Source organism: Aulonocara stuartgranti (genome assembly GCF_965226115.1).
Source record: "Aulonocara stuartgranti genome assembly, chromosome: 15".
NCBI classification, from domain to species: domain Eukaryota; kingdom Metazoa; phylum Chordata; class Actinopteri; order Cichliformes; family Cichlidae; genus Aulonocara; species Aulonocara stuartgranti.
In genome coordinates this window covers 28,880,979-28,906,965 of record NC_138951.1, presented here as the reverse complement: position 1 = coordinate 28,906,965, position 25,987 = coordinate 28,880,979, and the positions used below count along the sequence as shown (strand labels likewise).

The following is a 25,987-nucleotide window of genomic DNA, read 5'->3' as shown; positions in this document are numbered from 1 at the left end:
CATGTTAAATTGCGGAGCTTTTGAGTTTTCACAATACTATGAGGCCGTGGCGCCATGGCGAATTTCGATGACTCGCCATGAAAATCTTATTGCCTCTCATTTTGTCATACATTTTCTGACCTTGACCAAAGTGAACACATATGATAAGGCTCCACCCCTGAACATATTTCAACTGCCATATTTGACACCAGGGACAGCGCCACCTAGTGGGAACAGGAAATGTCATGTTTTACACTTTGGGGTACAGTATAGTGATGGGTGACACCTGCAGCCTCAAATTTCTCCAGGAAAGCCTTAAGGAGTTGGTCTTGGGTTACAGTGAAAACTGTGAGTTTTCGCGAAAGGGTGTGACCCCAGCAGCATGGCGAACTTTGATGTCTCGCCATGAAGAAACAAATTAGTATAACTCAATGAAATCCAGTCTGATCAGTACCAGACTTTACAGGCATGATGTCAGACCCGCCCTGAACAGATTGATGTGCCCATTGTCGGAAATACGGACAGCGCCACCTAGTGGCAACAGGAAATGTCATGGCTTTAATTTTGTTGTACTGATTTTCACAGGTTCATCGTGGCCACCTCAAAAGCGGTGAATATCACCATCAGTCCTTCATGATGCTGCAGTGCGAAAATTGTGACTTTAAACTGAACGGCGCACCCTGGTGGCAACGCTGTTCACCATGAAAAATGAAGTGGCTTTTGAGGGGCTTGGAAAGTTTAAAAAGTCTTGAAATTTGGCACACACCTCCAATGTGCTTAAGGCTTTGTTGTTATGTGATCATTTTCATTGAATAGCGCAAAATGGCTCCACAGCGCCCCCTACAAAATTTCAAAACATCAGCCCCAGCTCTGTGTTTGATCTATGAGTCTGAAACCTGGTAAGCTTATAGGAGATATCAAGATGTACAAAAAAGTCTCTTGGAGCAATATCCCAAATCCAACAGGAAGTCAGCCATTTTAAAATTAATGTGTAATTTTGGCGACATTTTCCCCTCTTTTCAGGCTTCATACTTTGACGAACTCCTCCAAGGGATTTCATCAGATTGGACCGATCTGAAGTTTGTGGAATCTAAAGACCTTTGTGATGTTAAATTGCGAAGCTTTTTACATTCAAGGAAACGGGGTGGTCATGGCGGCACTTAGAGTTTCAATCACTCGCCAAAAAGCAGTAATCTGCTGTCACTCAAAAACACAATATCCATTCTCTCCCAAACGTCGCAGGTGTGATGAGACTCGAGCTCGGAAATGTTTGTTATGCCATTTGTCGGTAATAGTTAGAGCGCCACCTAGTGGAACGACTAACTAATCATGAATGAATGAGTTGAAATGTTAGCTGATGGTTAAATGCATGAATTCCATCAATGTGACATCACATCGGACGTGCTGGTTTTAGGTGTTGGGCGTGGCTCGACGCGCCGGGGGTGCGAGGGCCCTCATAACGCTGCTTGCAGCTTTAATTATTATTATTATTATTATTATTCACCCCAAACAAGGGCCTTTTTGAGGGCCTAAACATGCTCAAAAACTCATGAAATTTTGCACACATGCCAGGTCTGGTGAAAAATTTTGTATTTTAATGGTTTTACATATGAGCACTGGGAAATGGCTCTACAGCGCCACCTATGCCTTGTAAAATGCAGCCCTACGACCACATCGTTTGTGCTACATGTATGAAATTTGGCACACATGTGTATCATGCCAAGACGAACAAAAAAGTCAGTGGGCCCATTGACGCAAACCCAACAGGAAGTCCGCCATTTGGAAGAGAAGGTGACATTTTGGCTCTAATTTTGCCGTTTCCATGCCTCGAACTTTTGCGAACTCCTCCTTGGGGTTTCATTTCATAACCTTCAAATTTGGACAGTGTCAACTACACCCTAGTGCCATGTTAAATTGCGGAGCTTTTGAGTTTTCACAATACTATGAGGCCGTGGCGCCATGGCGAATTTCGATGACTCGCCATGAAAATCTTATTGCCTCTCATTTTGTCATACATTTTCTGACCTTGACCAAAGTGAACACATATGATAAGGCTCCACCCCTGAACATATTTCAACTGCCATATTTGACACCAGGGACAGCGCCACCTAGTGGGAACAGGAAATGTCATGTTTTACACTTTGGGGTACAGTATAGTGATGGGTGACACCTGCAGCCTCAAATTTCTCCAGGAAAGCCTTAAGGAGTTGGTCTTGGGTTACAGTGAAAACTGTGACTTTTCGCAAAAGGGTGTGACCCCAGCAGCATGGCGAACTTTGATGTCACGCCATGAAGAAACAAATTAGTATAACTCAATGAAATCCAGTCTGATCAGTACCAGACTTTACAGGCATGATGTCAGACCCGTCCTGAACAGATTGATGTGCCCATTGTCGGAAATACGGACAGCGCCACCTAGTGGCAACAGGAAATGTCATGGCTTTAACTTTGTTGTACTGATTTTCACAGGTTGATCGTGGCCACCTCAAAAGCGGTGAATATCACCATCAGTCCCTCGTGATGCTTCAGTGCAAAAATTGTGACTTTAAACTGAACGGCGCACCCTGGTGGCAACGCGGTTCATCATGAAAGATGAAGTGGCTTTTGAGGGGCTTGGAAAGTTTATAGAGGCTTGAAATTTGGCACACACCTCCAAATGCATGAAGGCATTGTTGTTATGTAACCATTTTCCTTGAATAGCGCAAAATGGCTCCACAGCGCCCCCTACAATATTTCAAAACATCAGCCCCTGCTCTGTGTTTCATCTATGAGTCTGACACTTGGTAAGCTTGTGTAAGATATCAAGATGTACAAAAAAGTCTCTTGGAGCAATATCCCAAATCCAACAGGAAGTCAGCCATTTTAAAATTAATGTGTAATTTTGATGACATTTTCCCCCCTTTTCAGGCCTCATACTTTGACGAACTCCTCCAAGGGATTTCATCATATTGAAGCATTCTTCAGTGTGTAGAATCTAAAGACCTTTGTGATGTTAAATTGCGAAGCTTTTTCCGTTCAGGGAAACGGGGTGGTCATGGCGGCACGTAGAGTTTCAATCACTCGCAAAAAGCAGTAATCTGCTGTCACTAAAAAACACAATGTCCAATCTCTCCCAAAGGTCGCAGGTGTGATGAGACTCGAGCTTGGAAATGTTTGTTATGCTATTTGTCAATAATGGTTAGAGCGCCACCTAGTGGCATGACTATAATCCTGGTTGAATAAGATGAAATGTTAGCTGGTGATTAAAAGCATGAAATCCATCAATGTGACATCACATTGGACGTGCCGGTTTGAGGTGTTGGCAGTGGCTCGACGTGCCGGGGGTGCGAGGGCCCTCATAACGCTGCTTGCAGCTTTAATTATTATTATTATTATTATTAGGGCCCGAGCACCGAGAGTGCGAAGGCCCTATTGTATCTGCTCCGTTTCTTATTATTAGTGCCCGAGCACTGATAGTGCGAAGGCCCTATTGTAATTGCTCTGTTTATTATTATTAGGGCCCGAGCACTGACAGTGCGAAGGCCCTATTGTAATTGCTCTGTTTATTATTATTATTATTATTAGGGCCCGAGCACTGACAGTGCGAAGGCCCTATTGTAATTGCTCTGTTTATTATTATTATTATTATTATTATTATTATTATTAGGGCCCGAGCACCGAGAGTGCGAAGGCCCTATTGTATCTGCTCCGTTTCTTATTATTATTATTATTATTATTATTATTATTATTATTCACCCCAAACAAGGGCCTTTTTGAGGGCCTAAACATGCTCAAAAACTCATGAAATTTTGCACACATGCCAGGTCTGGTGAAAAATTTTGTATTTTAATGGTTTTACATATGAGCACTGGGAAATGGCTCTACAGCGCCACCTATGCCTTGTAAAATGCAGCCCTACGACCACATCGTTTGTGCTACATGTATGAAATTTGGCACACATGTGTATCATGCCAAGACGAACAAAAAAGTCAGTGGGCCCATTGACGCAAACCCAACAGGAAGTCCGCCATTTGGAAGAGAAGGTGACATTTTGGCTCTAATTTTGCCGTTTCCATGCCTCGAACTTTTGCGAACTCCTCCTTGGGGTTTCATTTCATAACCTTCAAATTTGGACAGTGTCAACTACACCCTAGTGCCATGTTAAATTGCGGAGCTTTTGAGTTTTCACAATACTATGAGGCCGTGGCGCCATGGCGAATTTCGATGACTCGCCATGAAAATCTTATTGCCTCTCATTTTGTCATACATTTTCTGACCTTGACCAAAGTGAACACATATGATAAGGCTCCACCCCTGAACATATTTCAACTGCCATATTTGACACCAGGGACAGCGCCACCTAGTGGGAACAGGAAATGTCATGTTTTACACTTTGGGGTACAGTATAGTGATGGGTGACACCTGCAGCCTCAAATTTCTCCAGGAAAGCCTTAAGGAGTTGGTCTTGGGTTACAGTGAAAACTGTGACTTTTCGCAAAAGGGTGTGACCCCAGCAGCATGGCGAACTTTGATGTCACGCCATGAAGAAACAAATTAGTATAACTCAATGAAATCCAGTCTGATCAGTACCAGACTTTACAGGCATGATGTCAGACCCGTCCTGAACAGATTGATGTGCCCATTGTCGGAAATACGGACAGCGCCACCTAGTGGCAACAGGAAATGTCATGGCTTTAACTTTGTTGTACTGATTTTCACAGGTTGATCGTGGCCACCTCAAAAGCGGTGAATATCACCATCAGTCCCTCGTGATGCTTCAGTGCAAAAATTGTGACTTTAAACTGAACGGCGCACCCTGGTGGCAACGCGGTTCATCATGAAAGATGAAGTGGCTTTTGAGGGGCTTGGAAAGTTTATAGAGGCTTGAAATTTGGCACACACCTCCAAATTGATGAAGGCATTGTTGTTATGTAACCATTTTCCTTGAATATCCCAAAATGGCTCCACAGCGCCCCCTACAATATTTCAAAACATCAGCCCCTGCTCTGTGTTTCATCTATGAGTCTGACACTTGGTAAGCTTGTGTAAGATATCAAGATGTACAAAAAAGTCTCTTGGAGCAATATCCCAAATCCAACAGGAAGTCAGCCATTTTAAAATTAATGTGTAATTTTGATGACATTTTCCCCCCTTTTCAGGCCTCATACTTTGACGAACTCCTCCAAGGGATTTCATCATATTGAAGCATTCTTCAGTGTGTAGAATCTAAAGACCTTTGTGATGTTAAATTGCGAAGCTTTTTCCGTTCAGGGAAACGGGGTGGTCATGGCGGCACGTAGAGTTTCAATCACTCGCAAAAAGCAGTAATCTGCTGTCACTAAAAAACACAATGTCCAATCTCTCCCAAAGGTCGCAGGTGTGATGAGACTCGAGCTTGGAAATGTTTGTTATGCTATTTGTCAATAATGGTTAGAGCGCCACCTAGTGGCATGACTATAATCCTGGTTGAATAAGATGAAATGTTAGCTGGTGATTAAAAGCATGAAATCCATCAATGTGACATCACATTGGACGTGCCGGTTTGAGGTGTTGGCAGTGGCTCGACGTGCCGGGGGTGCGAGGGCCCTCATAACGCTGCTTGCAGCTTTAATTATTATTATTATTATTATTAGGGCCCGAGCACCGAGAGTGCGAAGGCCCTATTGTATCTGCTCCGTTTCTTATTATTAGTGCCCGAGCACTGATAGTGCGAAGGCCCTATTGTAATTGCTCTGTTTATTATTATTAGGGCCCGAGCACTGACAGTGCGAAGGCCCTATTGTAATTGCTCTGTTTATTATTATTATTATTATTAGGGCCCGAGCACTGACAGTGCGAAGGCCCTATTGTAATTGCTCTGTTTATTATTATTATTATTATTATTATTATTATTATTAGGGCCCGAGCACCGAGAGTGCGAAGGCCCTATTGTATCTGCTCCGTTTCTTATTATTATTATTATTATTATTATTATTATTATTATTCACCCCAAACAAGGGCCTTTTTGAGGGCCTAAACATGCTCAAAAACTCATGAAATTTTGCACACATGCCAGGTCTGGTGAAAAATTTTGTATTTTAATGGTTTTACATATGAGCACTGGGAAATGGCTCTACAGCGCCACCTATGCCTTGTAAAATGCAGCCCTACGACCACATCGTTTGTGCTACATGTATGAAATTTGGCACACATGTGTATCATGCCAAGACGAACAAAAAAGTCAGTGGGCCCATTGACGCAAACCCAACAGGAAGTCCGCCATTTGGAAGAGAAGGTGACATTTTGGCTCTAATTTTGCCGTTTCCATGCCTCGAACTTTTGCGAACTCCTCCTTGGGGTTTCATTTCATAACCTTCAAATTTGGACAGTGTCAACTACACCCTAGTGCCATGTTAAATTGCGGAGCTTTTGAGTTTTCACAATACTATGAGGCCGTGGCGCCATGGCGAATTTCGATGACTCGCCATGAAAATCTTATTGCCTCTCATTTTGTCATACATTTTCTGACCTTGACCAAAGTGAACACATATGATAAGGCTCCACCCCTGAACATATTTCAACTGCCATATTTGACACCAGGGACAGCGCCACCTAGTGGGAACAGGAAATGTCATGTTTTACACTTTGGGGTACAGTATAGTGATGGGTGACACCTGCAGCCTCAAATTTCTCCAGGAAAGCCTTAAGGAGTTGGTCTTGGGTTACAGTGAAAACTGTGACTTTTCGCAAAAGGGTGTGACCCCAGCAGCATGGCGAACTTTGATGTCACGCCATGAAGAAACAAATTAGTATAACTCAATGAAATCCAGTCTGATCAGTACCAGACTTTACAGGCATGATGTCAGACCCGTCCTGAACAGATTGATGTGCCCATTGTCGGAAATACGGACAGCGCCACCTAGTGGCAACAGGAAATGTCATGGCTTTAACTTTGTTGTACTGATTTTCACAGGTTGATCGTGGCCACCTCAAAAGCGGTGAATATCACCATCAGTCCCTCGTGATGCTTCAGTGCAAAAATTGTGACTTTAAACTGAACGGCGCACCCTGGTGGCAACGCGGTTCATCATGAAAGATGAAGTGGCTTTTGAGGGGCTTGGAAAGTTTATAGAGGCTTGAAATTTGGCACACACCTCCAAATGCATGAAGGCATTGTTGTTATGTAACCATTTTCCTTGAATAGCGCAAAATGGCTCCACAGCGCCCCCTACAATATTTCAAAACATCAGCCCCTGCTCTGTGTTTCATCTATGAGTCTGACACTTGGTAAGCTTGTGTAAGATATCAAGATGTACAAAAAAGTCTCTTGGAGCAATATCCCAAATCCAACAGGAAGTCAGCCATTTTAAAATTAATGTGTAATTTTGATGACATTTTCCCCCCTTTTCAGGCCTCATACTTTGACGAACTCCTCCAAGGGATTTCATCATATTGAAGCATTCTTCAGTGTGTAGAATCTAAAGACCTTTGTGATGTTAAATTGCGAAGCTTTTTCCGTTCAGGGAAACGGGGTGGTCATGGCGGCACGTAGAGTTTCAATCACTCGCAAAAAGCAGTAATCTGCTGTCACTAAAAAACACAATGTCCAATCTCTCCCAAAGGTCGCAGGTGTGATGAGACTCGAGCTTGGAAATGTTTGTTATGCTATTTGTCAATAATGGTTAGAGCGCCACCTAGTGGCATGACTATAATCCTGGTTGAATAAGATGAAATGTTAGCTGGTGATTAAAAGCATGAAATCCATCAATGTGACATCACATTGGACGTGCCGGTTTGAGGTGTTGGCAGTGGCTCGACGTGCCGGGGGTGCGAGGGCCCTCATAACGCTGCTTGCAGCTTTAATTATTATTATTATTATTATTAGGGCCCGAGCACCGAGAGTGCGAAGGCCCTATTGTATCTGCTCCGTTTCTTATTATTAGTGCCCGAGCACTGATAGTGCGAAGGCCCTATTGTAATTGCTCTGTTTATTATTATTAGGGCCCGAGCACTGACAGTGCGAAGGCCCTATTGTAATTGCTCTGTTTATTATTATTATTATTATTAGGGCCCGAGCACTGACAGTGCGAAGGCCCTATTGTAATTGCTCTGTTTATTATTATTATTATTATTATTATTATTATTATTAGGGCCCGAGCACCGAGAGTGCGAAGGCCCTATTGTATCTGCTCCGTTTCTTATTATTATTATTATTAGGGCCCGAGCACTGATAGTGCGAAGGCCCTATTGTAATTGCTCTGTTTATTATTATTATTATTATTATTATTATTTCGGCAAATGAATTGGCCGTTTGAGGGCCTAAACATGCTCGAAAACTCATGAAATTTTGCACACGCGTCAGGTCTGGTGAAAATTTACGTATTTTAATGTTCTCAGACATGGCCAGGGAAAATTAGCTCAGTAGCGCCACCTAGAAAAATGAAAAACGCGAGCCCCCGGTATGGGTATGACCTACATGTTTGAAAGTCGGTACACCTATATAACGTTCAGAGTCGAACAAAAAAGTCTATTATGGCAATGTCCTAAACCCAAAAGGAAGTCCGCCATTTTGGATTGAAGGTGACATTTTGGGTCTGATTTTACCGTTTCCATGCCTTGTACTTTAACGAACTCCTCCTTGGGATTTGGTCCTATAAACTTCAAATTTGGACAGTGTCAACTACACCCTTGTGCCATGTTAAATTGCGGAGCTTTTGAGTTTTCACAATACTATGAGGCCGTGGCGCCATGGCGAATTTCGATGACTCGCCATGAAAATCTTATTGCCTCTCATTCTGTCATACATGTTCCGATCTGGACCAAAGAGCACACATATGATAAGGCTCCACCCCTGAACATATTTCAACTGCCATATTTGACATCAAGGACAGCGCCACCTAGTGGGAACAGGAAATGTCATGTTTTACACTTTGGGGTACAGTATAGTGATGGGTGACATCTGCAGCCTCAAATTTCTCCAGGAAAGCCTTAAGGAGTTGGTCTTGGGTTACAGTGAAAACTGTGACTTTTCGCAAAAGGGTGTGACCCCAGCGGCGTGGCGAACTTTGATGTCACGCCATGAAGAAACAAATTAGTATAACTCAATGAAATCCAGTCTGATCAGTACCAGACTTTACAGGCATGATGTCAGACCCGCCCTGAACAGATTGATGTTCCCATTGTCGGAAATACGGACAGCGCCACCTAGTGGCAACAGGAAATATCATGGCTTTAATTTTGTTCTACTGATTTTCACAGGTTCATCTTGGCCACCTCAAAAGCGGTGAATATCACCATCAGTCCCTCGTGATGCTTCAGTGCAAAAATTGTGAGTTTAAACTGAACGGCGCACCCTGGTGGCAACGCTGTTCAACATGAAAGATGAAGTGGCTTTTGAGGGTCTTGGCAAGTTTATAGAGGCTTGAAATTTGGCACACACCTCCAAATGGATGAACGCTTTGTTGGCATGTGATCATTTTCATTGAATAGCGCGAAGTGGCTCCACAGCGCCCCCTACAAAATTTCAAAACCACAGCCCCTGCTCTGTGTTCTATGTATGATTCTGAAACCTGGTAAGCTTATAGGAGATATCAAGATGTACAAAAAAGTCTCTTGGTGCAATATCCCAAATCCAACAGGAAGTCAGCCATTTTAAAATTAATGTGTAATTTTGGCAACATTTTCCCCTCTTTCCAGGCACCGTTCTTTGACGAACTCCTCCAAGGGATTTCATCATATTGAACCAATCTCCAGTGTGTGGAATCTAAAGACCTTTGTGATGTTAAATTGCGAAGCTTTTTACGTTCAGTGAAACGGGGTGGTTATGGTGGCACTTAGAGTTTGAATCACTCGCCAAAAAGCAGTAATCTGCTGTCACTCAAAAACACAATGTCCAATCTCTCCCAAACGTCTAAGGTGTGATGAGACTCGAGCTCGGAAGTGTTTGTTATGCCATTTGTACATAATGGTTAGAGCGCCACCTAGTGGAACGACTAACTAATCATGAATGAATGAGTTGAAATGTTAGCTGGTGGTTAAATGCATGAATTCCATCAATGTGACATCAGATCGGACGTGCTGGTTGTAGGTGTTGGGCGTGGCTCGACGCGCCGGGGGTGCGAGGGCCCTCATAACGCTGCTTGCAGCTTTAATTATTATTATTATTATTATTATTCACCCCAAACAAGGGCCTTTTTGAGGGCCTAAACATGCTCAAAAACTCATGAAATTTTGCACACATGCCAGGTCTGGTGAAAAATTTTGTATTTTAATGGTTTTACATATGAGCACTGGGAAATGGCTCTACAGCGCCACCTATGCCTTGTTAAATGCAGCCCTACGACCACATCGTTTGAGCTACATGTATGAAATTTGGCACACATGTGTATCATGCCAAGACGAACAAAAAAGTCTGGGGGCCCATTGACGCAAACCCAACAGGAAGTCCGCCATTTGGAAGAGAAGGTGACATTTTGGCTCTAATTTTGCCATTTCCATGCCTCGAACTTTTGCGAACTCCTCCTTGGGGTTTCATTTCATAACCTTCAAATTTGGACAGTGTCAACTACACCCTTGTGCCATGTTAAATTGCGGAGCGTTTGAGTTTTCACAATACTATGAGGCCGTGGCGCCATGGCGAATTTCGATGACTCGCCATGAAAATCTTATTGCCTCTCATTTTGTCATACATTTTCTGACCTTGACCAAAGTGAACACATATGATAAGGCTCCACCCCTGAACATATTTCAACTGCCATATTTGACATCAAGGACAGCGCCACCTAGTGGGAACAGGAAATGTCATGTTTTACACTTTGGGGTACAGTATAGTGATGGGTGACATCTGCAGCCTCAAATTTCTCCAGGAAAGCCTTAAGGAGTTGGTCTTGGGTTACAGTGAAAACTGTGACTTTTCACGAAAGGGTGTGACCCCAGCAGCATGGCGAACTTTGATGTCACGCCATGAAGAAACAAATTAGTATAACTCAATGAAATCCAGTCTGATCAGTACCAGACTTTACAGGCATGATGTCAGACCCGCCCTGAACAGATTGATGTGCCCATTGTCGGAAATACGGACAGCGCCACCTAGTGGCAACAGGAAATGTCATGGCTTTAACTTTGTTGTACTGATTTTCACAGGTTGATCGTGGCCACCTCAAAAGCGGTGAATATCACCATCAGTCCCTCGTGATGCTTCAGTGCAAAAATTGTGACTTTAAACTGAACGGCGCACCCTGGTGGCAACGCGGTTCATCATGAAAGATGAAGTGGCTTTTGAGGGGCTTGGAAAGTTTATAGAGGCTTGAAATTTGGCACACACCTCCAAATGCATGAAGGCATTGTTGTTATGTAACCATTTTCCTTGAATAGCGCAAAATGGCTCCACAGCGCCCCCTACAATATTTCAAAACATCAGCCCCTGCTCTGTGTTTCATCTATGAGTCTGACACTTGGTAAGCTTGTGTAAGATATCAAGATGTACAAAAAAGTCTCTTGGAGCAATATCCCAAATCCAACAGGAAGTCAGCCATTTTAAAATTAATGTGTAATTTTGATGACATTTTCCCCCCTTTTCAGGCCTCATACTTTGACGAACTCCTCCAAGGGATTTCATCATATTGAAGCATTCTTCAGTGTGTAGAATCTAAAGACCTTTGTGATGTTAAATTGCGAAGCTTTTTCCGTTCAGGGAAACGGGGTGGTCATGGCGGCACGTAGAGTTTCAATCACTCGCAAAAAGCAGTAATCTGCTGTCACTAAAAAACACAATGTCCAATCTCTCCCAAAGGTCGCAGGTGTGATGAGACTCGAGCTTGGAAATGTTTGTTATGCTATTTGTCAATAATGGTTAGAGCGCCACCTAGTGGCATGACTATAATCCTGGTTGAATAAGATGAAATGTTAGCTGGTGATTAAAAGCATGAAATCCATCAATGTGACATCACATTGGACGTGCCGGTTTGAGGTGTTGGCAGTGGCTCGACGTGCCGGGGGTGCGAGGGCCCTCATAACGCTGCTTGCAGCTTTAATTATTATTATTATTATTATTAGGGCCCGAGCACCGAGAGTGCGAAGGCCCTATTGTATCTGCTCCGTTTCTTATTATTAGTGCCCGAGCACTGATAGTGCGAAGGCCCTATTGTAATTGCTCTGTTTATTATTATTAGGGCCCGAGCACTGACAGTGCGAAGGCCCTATTGTAATTGCTCTGTTTATTATTATTATTATTATTAGGGCCCGAGCACTGACAGTGCGAAGGCCCTATTGTAATTGCTCTGTTTATTATTATTATTATTATTATTATTATTATTATTATTAGGGCCCGAGCACCGAGAGTGCGAAGGCCCTATTGTATCTGCTCCGTTTCTTATTATTATTATTATTATTATTATTATTATTATTATTCACCCCAAACAAGGGCCTTTTTGAGGGCCTAAACATGCTCAAAAACTCATGAAATTTTGCACACATGCCAGGTCTGGTGAAAAATTTTGTATTTTAATGGTTTTACATATGAGCACTGGGAAATGGCTCTACAGCGCCACCTATGCCTTGTTAAATGCAGCCCTACGACCACATCGTTTGAGCTACATGTATGAAATTTGGCACACATGTGTATCATGCCAAGACGAACAAAAAAGTCTGGGGGCCCATTGACGCAAACCCAACAGGAAGTCCGCCATTTGGAAGAGAAGGTGACATTTTGGCTCTAATTTTGCCATTTCCATGCCTCGAACTTTTGCGAACTCCTCCTTGGGGTTTCATTTCATAACCTTCAAATTTGGACAGTGTCAACTACACCCTTGTGCCATGTTAAATTGCGGAGCGTTTGAGTTTTCACAATACTATGAGGCCGTGGCGCCATGGCGAATTTCGATGACTCGCCATGAAAATCTTATTGCCTCTCATTTTGTCATACATTTTCTGACCTTGACCAAAGTGAACACATATGATAAGGCTCCACCCCTGAACATATTTCAACTGCCATATTTGACATCAAGGACAGCGCCACCTAGTGGGAACAGGAAATGTCATGTTTTACACTTTGGGGTACAGTATAGTGATGGGTGACATCTGCAGCCTCAAATTTCTCCAGGAAAGCCTTAAGGAGTTGGTCTTGGGTTACAGTGAAAACTGTGACTTTTCACGAAAGGGTGTGACCCCAGCAGCATGGCGAACTTTGATGTCACGCCATGAAGAAACAAATTAGTATAACTCAATGAAATCCAGTCTGATCAGTACCAGACTTTACAGGCATGATGTCAGACCCGCCCTGAACAGATTGATGTGCCCATTGTCGGAAATACGGACAGCGCCACCTAGTGGCAACAGGAAATGTCATGGCTTTAATTTTGTTGTACTGATTTTCACAGGTTCATCGTGGCCACCTCAAAAGCGGTGAATATCACCATCAGTCCCTCGTGATGCTTCAGTGCAAAAATTGTGACTTTAAACTGAACGGCGCACCCTGGTGGCAACGCGGTCCACCATGAAAGATGAAGTGGCTTTTGAGGGGCTTGGAAAGTTTATAGAGGCTTGAAATTTGGCACACACCTCCAATGTGACGAGGGCTTTGTTGTCATGTGATCATTTTCATTGAATTGCGAGAAATGACTCCACAGCGCCCCCTACAAAATTTCAAATTATTAGCCCCTGCTCTGTGTTTTATGTATGAGTCTGAAACCTGGTAAGCTCATGGAAGATATTAAGATGTACAAAAAAGTCTCTTGGAGCAATATCCCAAATCCAACAGGAAGTCAGCCATTTTAAAATTCATGTGTAATTTTGGCGACATTTTCCCATCTTTTCAGGCTTCATACTTTGACGAACTCCTCCAAGGGATTTCATCAGATTGGACCGATCTGCAGCTTGTGGAATCTAAAGACCTTTGTGATGTTAAATTGCGAAGCTTTTTACATTCAGGGAAACGGGGTGGTTATGGCGGCACTTAGAGTTTGAATCACTCTCCAAAAAGCAGTAATCTGCTGTCACTCAAAAACACAATGTCCAATCTCTCCCAAACGTCTCAGGTGTGATGAGACTCGAGCTCGGAAATGTTTGGTATGCCAATTGTCGGTAATAGTTAGAGCGCCACCTATTGGGACAACTATAATCATGGTTCAATGAGATGAAATGTTAGCTGGTGGTTAAATGCATGAATTCCATCAATGTGACATCACATCGGACTTGCTGGTTTTAGGTGTTGGGCGTGGCTCGACACGCCGGGGTGCGAGGGCCCTCATAACGCTGCTTGCAGCTTTAATTAGGGCCCGAGCACTGACAGTGCGAAGGCCCTATTGTAATTGCTCTGTTTATTATTATTATTATTATTATTATTATTATTATTATTATTATTATTATTAGGGCCCGAGCACTGACTGTGCGAAGGCCCTATTGTATCTGCTCCGTTTCTTATTATTATTATTATTATTATTATTATTATTATTATTATTCACCCCAAACAAGGGCCTTTTTGAGGGCCTAAACATGCTCAAAAACTCATGAAATTTTGCACACATGCCAGGTTTGGTGAAAAATTTTGTATTTTAATGGTTTTACATATGAGCACTGGGAAATGGCTCTAGAGCGCCACCTATGCCTTGTTAAATGCAGCCCTACGACCACATCGTTTGAGCTACATGTATGAAATTTGGCACACATGTGTATCATGCCAAGACGAACAAAAAAGTCTGTGGGCCCATTGACGCAAACCCAACAGGAAGTCCGCCATTTGGAAGAGAAGGTGACATTTTGGCTCTAATTTTGCCATTTCCATGCCTCGAACTTTAACGAACTCCTCCTTGGGGTTTCATTTCATAACCTTCAAATTTGGACAGTGTCAACTACACCCTTGTGCCATGTTAAATTGCGGAGCTTTTGAGTTTTCACAATACTATGAGGCCGTGGCGCCATGGCGAATTTCGATGACTCGCCATGAAAATCTTATTGCCTCTCATTTTGTCATACATTTTCTGACCTTGACCAAAGTGAACACATATGATAAGGCTCCACCCCTGAACATATTTCAACTGCCATATTTGACACCAGGGACAGCGCCACCTAGTGGGAACAGGAAATGTCATGTTTTACACTTTGGGGTACAGTATAGTGATGGGTGACATCTGCAGCCTCAAATTTCTCCAGGAAAGCCTTAAGGAGTTGGTCTTGGGTTACAGTGAAAACTGTGAGTTTTCGCGAAAGGGTGTGACCCCAGCAGCATGGCGAACTTTGATGTCACGCCATGAAGAAACAAATTAGTATAACTCAATGAAATCCAGTCTGATCAGTACCAGACTTTACAGGCATGATGTCAGACCCGCCCTGAACAGATTGATGTGCCCATTGTCGGAAATACGGACAGCGCCACCTAGTGGCAACAGGAAATGTCATGGCTTTAACTTTGTTGTACTGGTTTTCACAGGTTCATCGTGGCCACCTCAAAAGCGGTGAATATCACCATCAGTCCCTCGTGATGCTTCAGTGCAAAAATTGTGACTTTAAACTGAACGGCGCACCCTGGTGGCAACGCGGTTCATCATGAAAGATGAAGTGGCTTTTGAGGGGCTTGGAAAGTTTATAGAGGCTTTAAATTTGGCACACACCTCCAAATGGATGAAGGCATTGTTGTTATGTAACCATTTTCCTTGAATAGCGCAAAATGGCTCCACAGCGCCCCCTACAATATTTCAAAACATCAGCCCCTGCTCTGTGTTTCATCTATGAGTCTGACACTTGGTAAGCTTGTGTAATATATCAAGATGTACAAAAAAGTCTCTTGGAGCAATATCCCAAATCCAACAGGAAGTCAGCCATTTTAAAATTAATGTGTAATTTTGATGACATTTTCCCCCCTTTTCAGGCCTCATACTTTGACGAACTCCTCCAAGGGATTTCATCATATTGAAGCATTCTTCAGTGTGTAGAATCTAAAGACCTTTGTGATGTTAAATTGCGAAGCTTTTTACGTTCAGGGAAACGGGGTGGTCATGGCGGCACGTAGAGTTTCAATCACTCGCAAAAAGCAGTAATCTGCTGTCACTAAAAAACACAATGTCCAATCTCTCCCAAAGGTCGCAGGTGTGATGAGACTCGAGCTTGGAAATGTTTGTTATGCTATTTGTCAATAATGGTTAGAGCGCCACCTAGTGGCATGACTATAATCCTGGTTGAATAAGATGAAATGTTAGCTGGTGATTAAAAGCATGAAATCCATCAATGTGACATCACATCGGACGTGCCGGTTTGAGGTGTTGGCAGTGGCTCGACGTGCCGGGGGTGCGAGGGCCCTCATAACGCTGCTTGCAGCTTTAATTATTATTATTATTATTATTATTATTCCGGCAAATGAATTGGCCGTTTGAGGGCCTAAACATGCTCGAAAACTCATGAAATTTTGCACACGCGTCAGGTCTGGTGAAAATTTACGTATTTTAATGTTCTCAGACATGGCCAGGGAAAATTAGCTCAGTAGCGCCACCTAGAAAAATGAAAAACGCGAGCCCCCGGTATGGGTATGACCTACATGTTTGAAAGTCGGTACACCTATATAACGTTCAGAGTCGAACAAAAAAGTCTATTATGGCAATGTCCTAAACCCAACAGGAAGTCCGCCATTTTGGATTGAAGGTGAGATTTTGGGTCTGATTTTACCATTTCCATGCCTTGTACTTTAACGAACTCCTCCTTGGGATTTGGTCCTATAAACTTGAAATTTGGACAGTGTCAACTATACCCTTGTGCCATGTTAAATTGCGGAGCTTTTGAGTTTTCACAATACTATGAGGCCGTGGCGCCATGGCGAATTTCGATGACTCGCCATGAAAATCTTATTGCCTCTCATTCTGTCATACATGTTCCGATCTGGACCAAACAGCACACATATGATAAGGCTCCACCCCTGAACATATTTCAACTGCCATATTTGACATCAAGGACAGCGCCACCTAGTGGGAACAGGAAATGTCATGTTTTACACTTTGGGGTACAGTATAGTGATGGGTGACATCTGCAGCCTCAAATTTCTCCAGGAAAGCCTTAAGGAGTTGGTCTTGGGTTACAGTGAAAACTGTGAGTTTTCGCGAAAGGGTGTGACCCCAGCAGCATGGCGAACTTTGATGTCACGCCATGAAGAAACAAATTAGTATAACTCAATGAAATCCAGTCTGATCAGTACCAGACTTTACACGCATGATGTCAGACCCACCCTGAACAGATTGATGTGCCCATTGTCGGAAATACGGACAGCGCCACCTAGTGGCAACAGGAAATGTCATGGCTTTAATTTTGTTGTACTGGTTTTCACAGGTTCATCGTGGCCACCTCAAAAGCGGTGAATATCACCATCAGTCCCTCATGATGCTTCAGTGCAAAAATTGTGACTTTAAACTGAACGGCGCACCCTGGTGGCAACGCTGTTCACCATGAAAAATGAAGTGGCTTTTGAGGGGCTTGGAAAGTTTATAGAGGCTTGAAATTTGGCACACACCTCCATTGTGCTTAAGGCTTTGTTGTTATGTGATCATTTTCATTGAATAGCGCAAAATGGCTCCACAGCGCCCCCTACAAAATTTCAAAACCACAGCCCCAGCTCTGTGTTTTATGTATGAGTCTGAAACCTGGTAAGCTTATAGGAGATATCAAGATGTACAAAAAAGTCTCTTGGAGCAATATCCCAAATCTAACAGGAAGTCAGCCATTTTAAAATTAATGTGTAATTTTTGTGACATTTTCCCCTCTTTTCAGGCACCGTTCTTTGACGAACTCCTCCAAGGGATTTCATCATATTGAACCAATCTCCAGTGTGTGGAATCTAAAGACCTTTGTGATGTTAAATTGCGAAGGTTTTTACGTTCAGGGAAACGGGGTGGTCATGGCGGCATGTGGAGTTTCAGTCACTCGCCAAAAAGCAGTAATCTGCTGTCACTCAAAATCAAAATGTCCAATATGTCCCAAAGGTCGCAGGCGTGATGAGACTCGAGCTCGGAAATGTTTGTTATGCCATTTGTCAGTAATGGTTAGAGCGCCACCTAGTGGGACGACTATAATCATGATTGAATGAGATGAAATGTTAGCTGGTGGTTGAATGCATGAATGTCATTAATGTGACATCAGATCGGAGGTGCTGGTTGTAGGTGTTGGGCGTAGCTCGACGCGATGGGGTGCGAGGGCCCTCATAACGCTGCTTGCAGCTTTAATTATTATTATTATTATTATTATCATTATTATTCCGGCAAATGAATTGGCCGTTTGAGGGCCTAAACATGCTCGAAAACTCATGAAATTTTGCACACGCGTCAGGTCTGGTGAAAATTTACGTATTTTAATGTTCCCAGACATGGCCAGGGAAAATTAGCTCAGTAGCGCCACCTAGAAAAATGAAAAACGCGAGCCCCCGGTATGGGTATGACCTACACGTTTGAAAGTCGGTACACCTATATAACGTTCAGAGTCGAACAAAAAAGTCTATTATGGCAATGTCCTAAACCCAACAGGAAGTCCGCCATTTTGGATTGAAGGTGACATTTTGGGTCTGATTTTACCGTTTCCATGCCTTGAACTTTAACGAACTCCTCCTTGGGATTTGGTCCTATAAACTTCAAATTTGGACAGTGTCAACTACACCCTTGTGCCATGTTAAATTGCGGAGCTTTTGAGTTTTCACAATACTATGAGGCCGTGGCGCCATGGCGAATTTCGATGACTCGCCATGAAAATCTTATTGCCTCTCATTCTGTCATACATGTTCTGATCTGGACCAAAGAGCACACATATGATAAGGCTCCACCCCTGAACATATTTCAACTGCCATATTTTACATCAAGGACAGCGCCACCTAGTGGGAACAGGAAATGTCATGTTTTACACTTTGGGGTACAGTATAGTGATGGGTGACATCTGCAGCCTCAAATTTCTCCAGGAAAGCCTTAAGGAGTTGGTCTTGGGTTACAGTGAAAACTGTGAGTTTTCGCCAAAGGGTGTGACCCCAGCAGCATGGCGAACTTTGATGTCACGCCATGAAGAAACAAATTAGTATAACTCAATGAAATCCAGTCTGATCAGTACCAGACTTTACAGGCATGATGTCAGACCCGCCCTGAACAGATTGACGTGCCCATTGTCGGAAATACGGACAGCGCCACCTAGTGGCCACAGGAAATGTCATGGCTTTAATTTTGTTGTACTGATTTTCACAGGTTCATCGTGGCCACCTCAAAAGCGGTGAATATCACCATCAGTCCCTCGTGATGCTTCAGTGCAAAAATTGTGACTTTACACTGAACGGCGCACCCTGGTGGCAACGCGGTTCAACATGAAAGATGAAGTGGCTTTTGAGGGGCTTGGAAAGTTTATAGAGGCTTTAAATTTGGCACACACCCCCAAATGTATGAAGGCTTTGTTGTCATGTGATCATTTTCATTGAATAGCGCGAAATTGCTCCACAGCGCCCCCTACAAAGATTCAAAATATCAGCCCCTGCTCTGTGTTTTATCTATGAGTCTGAAACTTGGTAAGCTCATGGAAGATATTAAGATGTACAAAAAAGTCTCTTGGAGCAATATCCCAAATCCAACAGGAAGTCAGCCATTTTAAAATTAATGTGTAATTTTGGCGACATTTTCCCCTCTTTTCAGGCTTCATACTTTGACGAACTCCTCCAAGGGATTTCATCAGATTGGACCGATCTGAAGTTTGTGGAATCTAAAGACCTTTGTGATGTTAAATTGCGAAGCTTTTTACGTTCAGGGAAACGGGGTGGTCATGGCGGCACTTAGAGTTTCAATCACTCGCCAAAAAGCAGTAATCTGCTGTCACTCAAAAACACAATATCCAATCTCTCCCAAACGTCGCAGGTGTGATGAGACTCGAGCTCGGAAATGTTTGTTATGCCATTTGTCAGTAATAGTTAGAGCGCCACCTAGTGGGATGACTATAATCATGGTTCAATGAGATGAAATGTTAGCTGGTGGTTAAATGCATGAATTCCATCAATGTGACATCACATTGGACGTGCTGGTTTTAGGTGTTGGGCGTGGCTCGACACGCCAGGGTGCGAGGGCCCTCATAACGCTGCTTGCAGCTTTAATTAGGGCCCGAGCACTGAGAGTGCGAAGGCCCTATTGTATCTGCTCCGTTTCTTCTTCTTCTTATTATTATTATTATTATTATTATTATTATTAGGGCCCGAGCACCGAGAGTGCGAAGGCCCTATTGTATCTGCTCCGTTTCTTATTATTATTATTATTATTCAGGCGAAACAAGGGCCTTTTTGAGGGCCTAAACATGCTCAAAAACTCATGAAATTTTGCACACATGCCAGGTTTGGTGAAAAATTTTGTGTTTTAATGGTTTTACATATGAGCACTGGGAAATGGCTCTACAGCGCCACCTATGCCTTGTTAAATGCAGCCCTACGACCACATCGTTTGAGCTACATGTATGAAATTTGGCACACATGTGTATCATGCCAAGACGAACAAAAAAGTCTGGGGGCCCATTGACGCAAACCCAACAGGAAGTCCGCCATTTGGAAGAGAAGGTGACATTTTGGCTCTAATTTTGCCATTTCCATGCCTCGAACTTTAACGAACTCCTCCTTGGGATTTGGTCCTATAAGCTTCAAATTTGGACAGTGTCAACTACACCCTTGTGCCATGTTAAATTGCGGAGCTTTTGAGTTTTCACAATAGTATGAGGCCGTGGCGCCATGGCGAATTTTGATGACTCGCCATGAAAATCTTATTGCCTCTCATTCTGTCATACATGTTCCGATCTGGACCAAAGAGCACACATATGATAAGGCTCCACCCCTGAACATATTTCAACTGCCATATTTGACACCAGGGACAGCGCCACCTAGTGGGAACAGGAAATGTCATGTTTTACACTTTGGGGTACAGTATTGTGATGGGTGACATCTGCAGCCTCAAATTTCTCCAGGAAAGCCTTAAGGAGTTGGTCTTGGGTTACAGTGAAAACTGTGACTTTTCACGAAAGGGTGTGACCCCAGCAGCATGGCGAACTTTGATATCTCGCCATGAAGAAACAAATTAGTATAACTCAATGAAATCCAGTCTGATCAGTACCAGACTTTACAGGCATGATGTCAGACCCGCCCTGAACAGATTGATATGCCCATTGTCGGAAATACGGACAGCGCCACCTAGTGGCAACAGGAAATGTCATGGCTTTAACTTTGTTGTACTGATTTTCACAGGTTGATCGTGGCCACCTCAAAAGCGGTGAATATCACCATCAGTCCCTCGTGATGCTTCAGTGCAAAAATTGTGACTTTAAACTGAACGGCGCACCCTGGTGGCAACGCGGTTCATCATGAAAGATGAAGTGGCTTTTGAGGGGCTTGGAAAGTTTATAGAGGCTTGAAATTTGGCACACACCTCCAAATGGATGAAGGCATTGTTGTTATGTAACCATTTTCCTTGAATAGCGCAAAATGGCTCCACAGCGCCCCCTACAATATTTCAAAACATCAGCCCCTGCTCTGTGTTTCATCTATGAGTCTGACACTTGGTAAGCTTGTGTAAGATATCAAGGTGTATAAAAAAGTCTCTTGGAGCAATATCCCAAATCCAACAGGAAGTCAGCCATTTTAAAATTAATGTGTAATTTTGATGACATTTTCCCCCCTTTTCAGGCCTCATACTTTGACGAACTCCTCCAAGGGATTTCATCATATTGAAGCATTCTTCAGTGTGTAGAATCTAAAGACCTTTGTGATGTTAAATTGCGAAGCTTTTTCCGTTCAGGGAAACGGGGTGGTCATGGCGGCACGTAGAGTTTCAATCACTCGCAAAAAGCAGTAATCTGCTGTCACTAAAAAACACAATGTCCAATCTCTCCCAAAGGTCGCAGGTGTGATGAGACTCGAGCTTGGAAATGTTTGTTATGCTATTTGTCAATAATGGTTAGAGCGCCACCTAGTGGCATGACTATAATCCTGGTTGAATAAGATGAAATGTTAGCTGGTGATTAAAAGCATGAAATCCATCAATGTGACATCACATCGGACGTGCCGGTTTGAGGTGTTGGCAGTGGCTCGACGTGCCGGGGGTGCGAGGGCCCTCATAACGCTGCTTGCAGCTTTAATTATTATTATTATTCACCCCAAACAAGGGCCTTTTTGAGGGCCTAAACATGCTCAAAAACTCATGAAATTTTGCACACATGCCAGGTCTGGTGAAAAATTTTGTATTTTAATGGTTTTACATATGAGCACTGGGAAATGGCTCTACAGCGCCACCTATGCCTTGTTAAATGCAGCCCTACGACCACATCGTTTCAGCTACATGTATGAAATTTGGCACACATGTGTATCATGCCAAGACGAACAAAAAAGTCTGTGGGCCCATTGACGCAAACCCAACAGGAAGTCCGCCATTTGGAAGAGAATGTGACATTTTGGCTCTAATTTTGCCATTTCCATGCCTCGAACTTTTTCGAACTCCTCCTTGGGATTTGGTCATATAAGCTTCATCTTTGGTCAGTGTCAACTACACACCTGGGCCATGTTAAATTGCGGAGCTTTTGAGTTTTCACAATACGGTGAGGCCGTGGCGCCATGGCGAATTTCGATGACTCGCCATGAAAATCTTATTGCCTCTCATTTTGTCATAGATTTTCTGACCTTGACCAAAGTGAACACATATGATAAGGCTCCACCCCTGAACATATTTCAACTGCCATATTTGACATCAGGGACAGCGCCACGTAGTGGGAACAGGAAATGTCATGTTTTACACTTTGGGGTACAGTATAGTGAGCGTTTTGTTGTGTGTGTCAGAACAATGAGGCAACTGCTAAATGTTACAGGTGTTACAGGAGTGATACATCTCCTGTTGTCAGGCCTACAGGTATCAGGCTGTTGTTCTCCTTTATCTCATAGTGGACAGAAATTATTATTATTTGATGCAGAACACTTGATTGTTATGTAAATAGTTTGAAATGCTTATTTAAAAAAACATCTTGGCTGCATTATTCGGTAAATAATGGGCAATCGGCAAAAAACTTTTTTTTTTTGTTTGCATAACTCAGTAACTTTTTTGAAGAAGTAACTATATAATTAATTGCCCAACATTGGTCATTATATACTGTATTTTACAGACAGAGACTTACAGGACTCTCTGCCAGACCACAGACTCATACTCATAATACAAGTCAGAGCTTTATTTAAAAAAGAAAAAAGAAAGGCAGTTGTTTCCAAAATTGGAGTTCAAGTTATTTTTACTTTCAATAGTGTTAACATACTAAATGGGTCATGAACAAGATTGTTTTTTAATTTTCATTTTAAGTGGGCTAAATCAGTTAATTAAAAGTAGTCTAACATGTAAAATGTAAATGCTGTAATTTGAGTATTTTAATAAACCATGTAACTTGGATGGATTTGATGCTGGCGTGACCACAGTGCACACGTCTGCTGTTGCTCACAGTGGTCCAAGGGATCGCTCAGGGAGTTTGTGTGTTCGCTCAGACACATGAAAAATTAGAGGGAACATTGCTTAGGGTAATCTTTGTCTCTTTTTTGTCTTTCAGAGAAGAAAGACACAGTGCTCCGACAGGTGCGTCTGGACCCATGTGACCTGCAGCCCATCTTTGACGACATGCTGCACATCCTCAACCCAGAGGAGTTGCATATCATCGAACAGATCCCAGCCGCTGAGGACAAACTGGACAGGCTCTTTGAGATTGCAGGAGTGAAGAGTCAGGAGGCCAGCCAGAAGCTGCTGGACTCTGTGTACAGCCATCTCCCTGACCTCTTGTAGCAGAGGAAAGATCAGGAAACAGCACAGACTGGAGTTGGCACAAGAATAAAAAGAAGTACGAGGGATGAATACAATGTTGTGTTCCAGTTAAGTCTTGGGTGGCATTTCATCTAAAAAGCTGTCATCATGCCACTTCATTTGAACATGGTCTGTGTCTGCTACCTCCAGTGACTCTTTAAAATCTTTACTTTATTCCTTTTCTTGTTCTTCTAATACACACAAGTACAAAAAATAATTTCCCCCAGGGATCAATAAAGGATTCTGATTCTGATTCCTTTAAAACAACCCAGCCTATACCACGATGAACTCAATCTAACAGAGAGAATGGCTCAACAGCCTAACAGCCTCCTAATTTAGAGGAATACTGGGTTGAAAAGTAGCGTAGACGTAAATGGACTCCATAGAAAATCACACGTAGCACTTTCTTTATCTGAAATGGCCTTCATGCCTTCATGTCTGGTGGTGGTGGTGGTGGGGGGGGTTGTAGTTTGTCCCTGTTGTTCAGGCTTCTCATGCCTTTAACATGGATCAAGTGTTACACGCTACATTTAGCAATGAACATGGTAAAGGTAAATAAGCTATAACTTCAAATGATGCTGGTATTATTCTTTAATTTTAGGGTTCTTGTAAAGAATATTTTTGCCCAGGTGTAGGTTTAACTGTAAGTCATGTGCCTGAACTTTCCAAAGCTTTGTTCCTCCCTCCCTCTTACTGTAACCACCAGCAGGGAGCAGCATTACTTAGATGGTTGTCCTGCTTTTCTGCAACCAAAACCATAGCTCAAAAAATGACCTTCTAAACTTTGTCTAATGTTCTGATATATGGTTCTGCAAAAACTCTTTTTGAGAAAAAAAAAAAAAGCTGAACTAAACGGGAAGCTTAACTGCGTTGACCGGCCGCAGTCTGCTTCTCTGGAACTGAAACCATGTCTGCAAAGGTTCAGCCACCTTTGAATTCATGGGCAGGAAAAATACTTGGACTAGTACACTCATGCAGACCTCAACTAGCTACCCCTAGTTGCCTCAACAAATGTAGTGTTGATAAAGTGTTCTTGATACATTCTGGAGTTCATGTCAGTGTGGTTTTCAATCAGACAGAGTTGCCTGAGTGTTTCACTGCTAGAGTAAAAATGATAAAATACAACAGATTTTTTTTCTTTTTCATGCGGTAGTATTTTGCTACCTGTATCATTTAGTTGATGAGAAAATGTCATAATGATGCACTAATCCTATTTTCCATTAAGAGAGAGATGTTGTACTTTATTTGTCTTTAATGTTTTATAACTAACATTTGATTTTATTGGTTATTATATTTGTGTCACAATGTTTCCATTTTTCTTTCACCAGCATTCAGACAGATGTGCTCACCAGGATGTAGCGTATACATACTCCATAATCTACTTGAAGTCTGTCTAGTTGGCTCTTTTACATGATGTAACAGAAAAAAAATGCAATTTCTGTTCCCTCAACGTTCCACTCAACAAAACACATCAACATTTGGTGCACGCCTGATCTCTCACTGGCTGGCATTACTAGGGCAGAGATATGCGAATCCAGGGTAAAGATGAAAAATACTGACTGAATGAAAAAGACTTAAGGTTGTGTTCTAGGACTCTGTGAGCTTTCTCAACATCTGAACATCCACCATATCACTGGTGATGCAAGGCCATGGCTTGGTTTTATTTTATTCACATGCTAAATTGACATATTTGCAGAAACTACTGGATTTTATTTTAGAAATTAATTTGAATACATTTTTTAAAGCTTTGCCATACATGTGCTGCAAGTAGGTACTGTAAAACATGGTAAGTGGTGCATGTTAATCAAACCCAAATCCTAGACGTGCCCATTGCCCTTATCCTAGATAACTGTACGATGTGAGCTTTTTATTTTCTGATGCACATGCAGATTGAGTGGCTGATCATCAAATTTCACACATGTAACCAGTAAGTTTATTACTATGTAACTGCTTAAAATCCACAAATTAAAGCTAAAAGATTTGTCATAAATTTACATGTAATTGTGTCCATTTAAATGACTAGGTGTTGTGTAAATTTCAGTGTTTACATTATATTGCAGGACTGCTGCTTAAAGTGGAACATTATCAGTATGAGACAAACACAACTTTACTTGTTGTGTTTGTTGGGGAGAAAACTTGAGAAACAGTACAGAACTTGAGAGTCACTCTGCTACCGATGAAAGATTTATATACATTTATCAAGCTGAGTGCATTTTTTACTGTACAGGAAACACAGCATGACATTGACTGAC

The 25,987-nt window shown here is 42.5% G+C and overlaps 1 protein-coding gene across 3 annotated transcripts in view; it reads left to right on the top strand.

Moving 5' to 3' along the window:
• Positions 1–25,729, top strand: part of tnfrsf21 (tumor necrosis factor receptor superfamily, member 21) — a gene marked incomplete at its 3' end in the record, with an annotated part of 221,673 nt that extends 195,944 nt beyond the window's left edge. For all 3 annotated transcript variants that reach the window (XM_082505317.1, XM_082505315.1, XM_082505316.1), the window contains one exon: positions 23,488–25,729. In XM_082505317.1, the coding sequence (XP_082361443.1) occupies positions 23,488–23,652 (165 nt within the window). The remainder of the gene's footprint in view (positions 1–23,487) is intronic.
• Between the last annotated feature and the right edge of the window lie 258 nt (positions 25,730–25,987).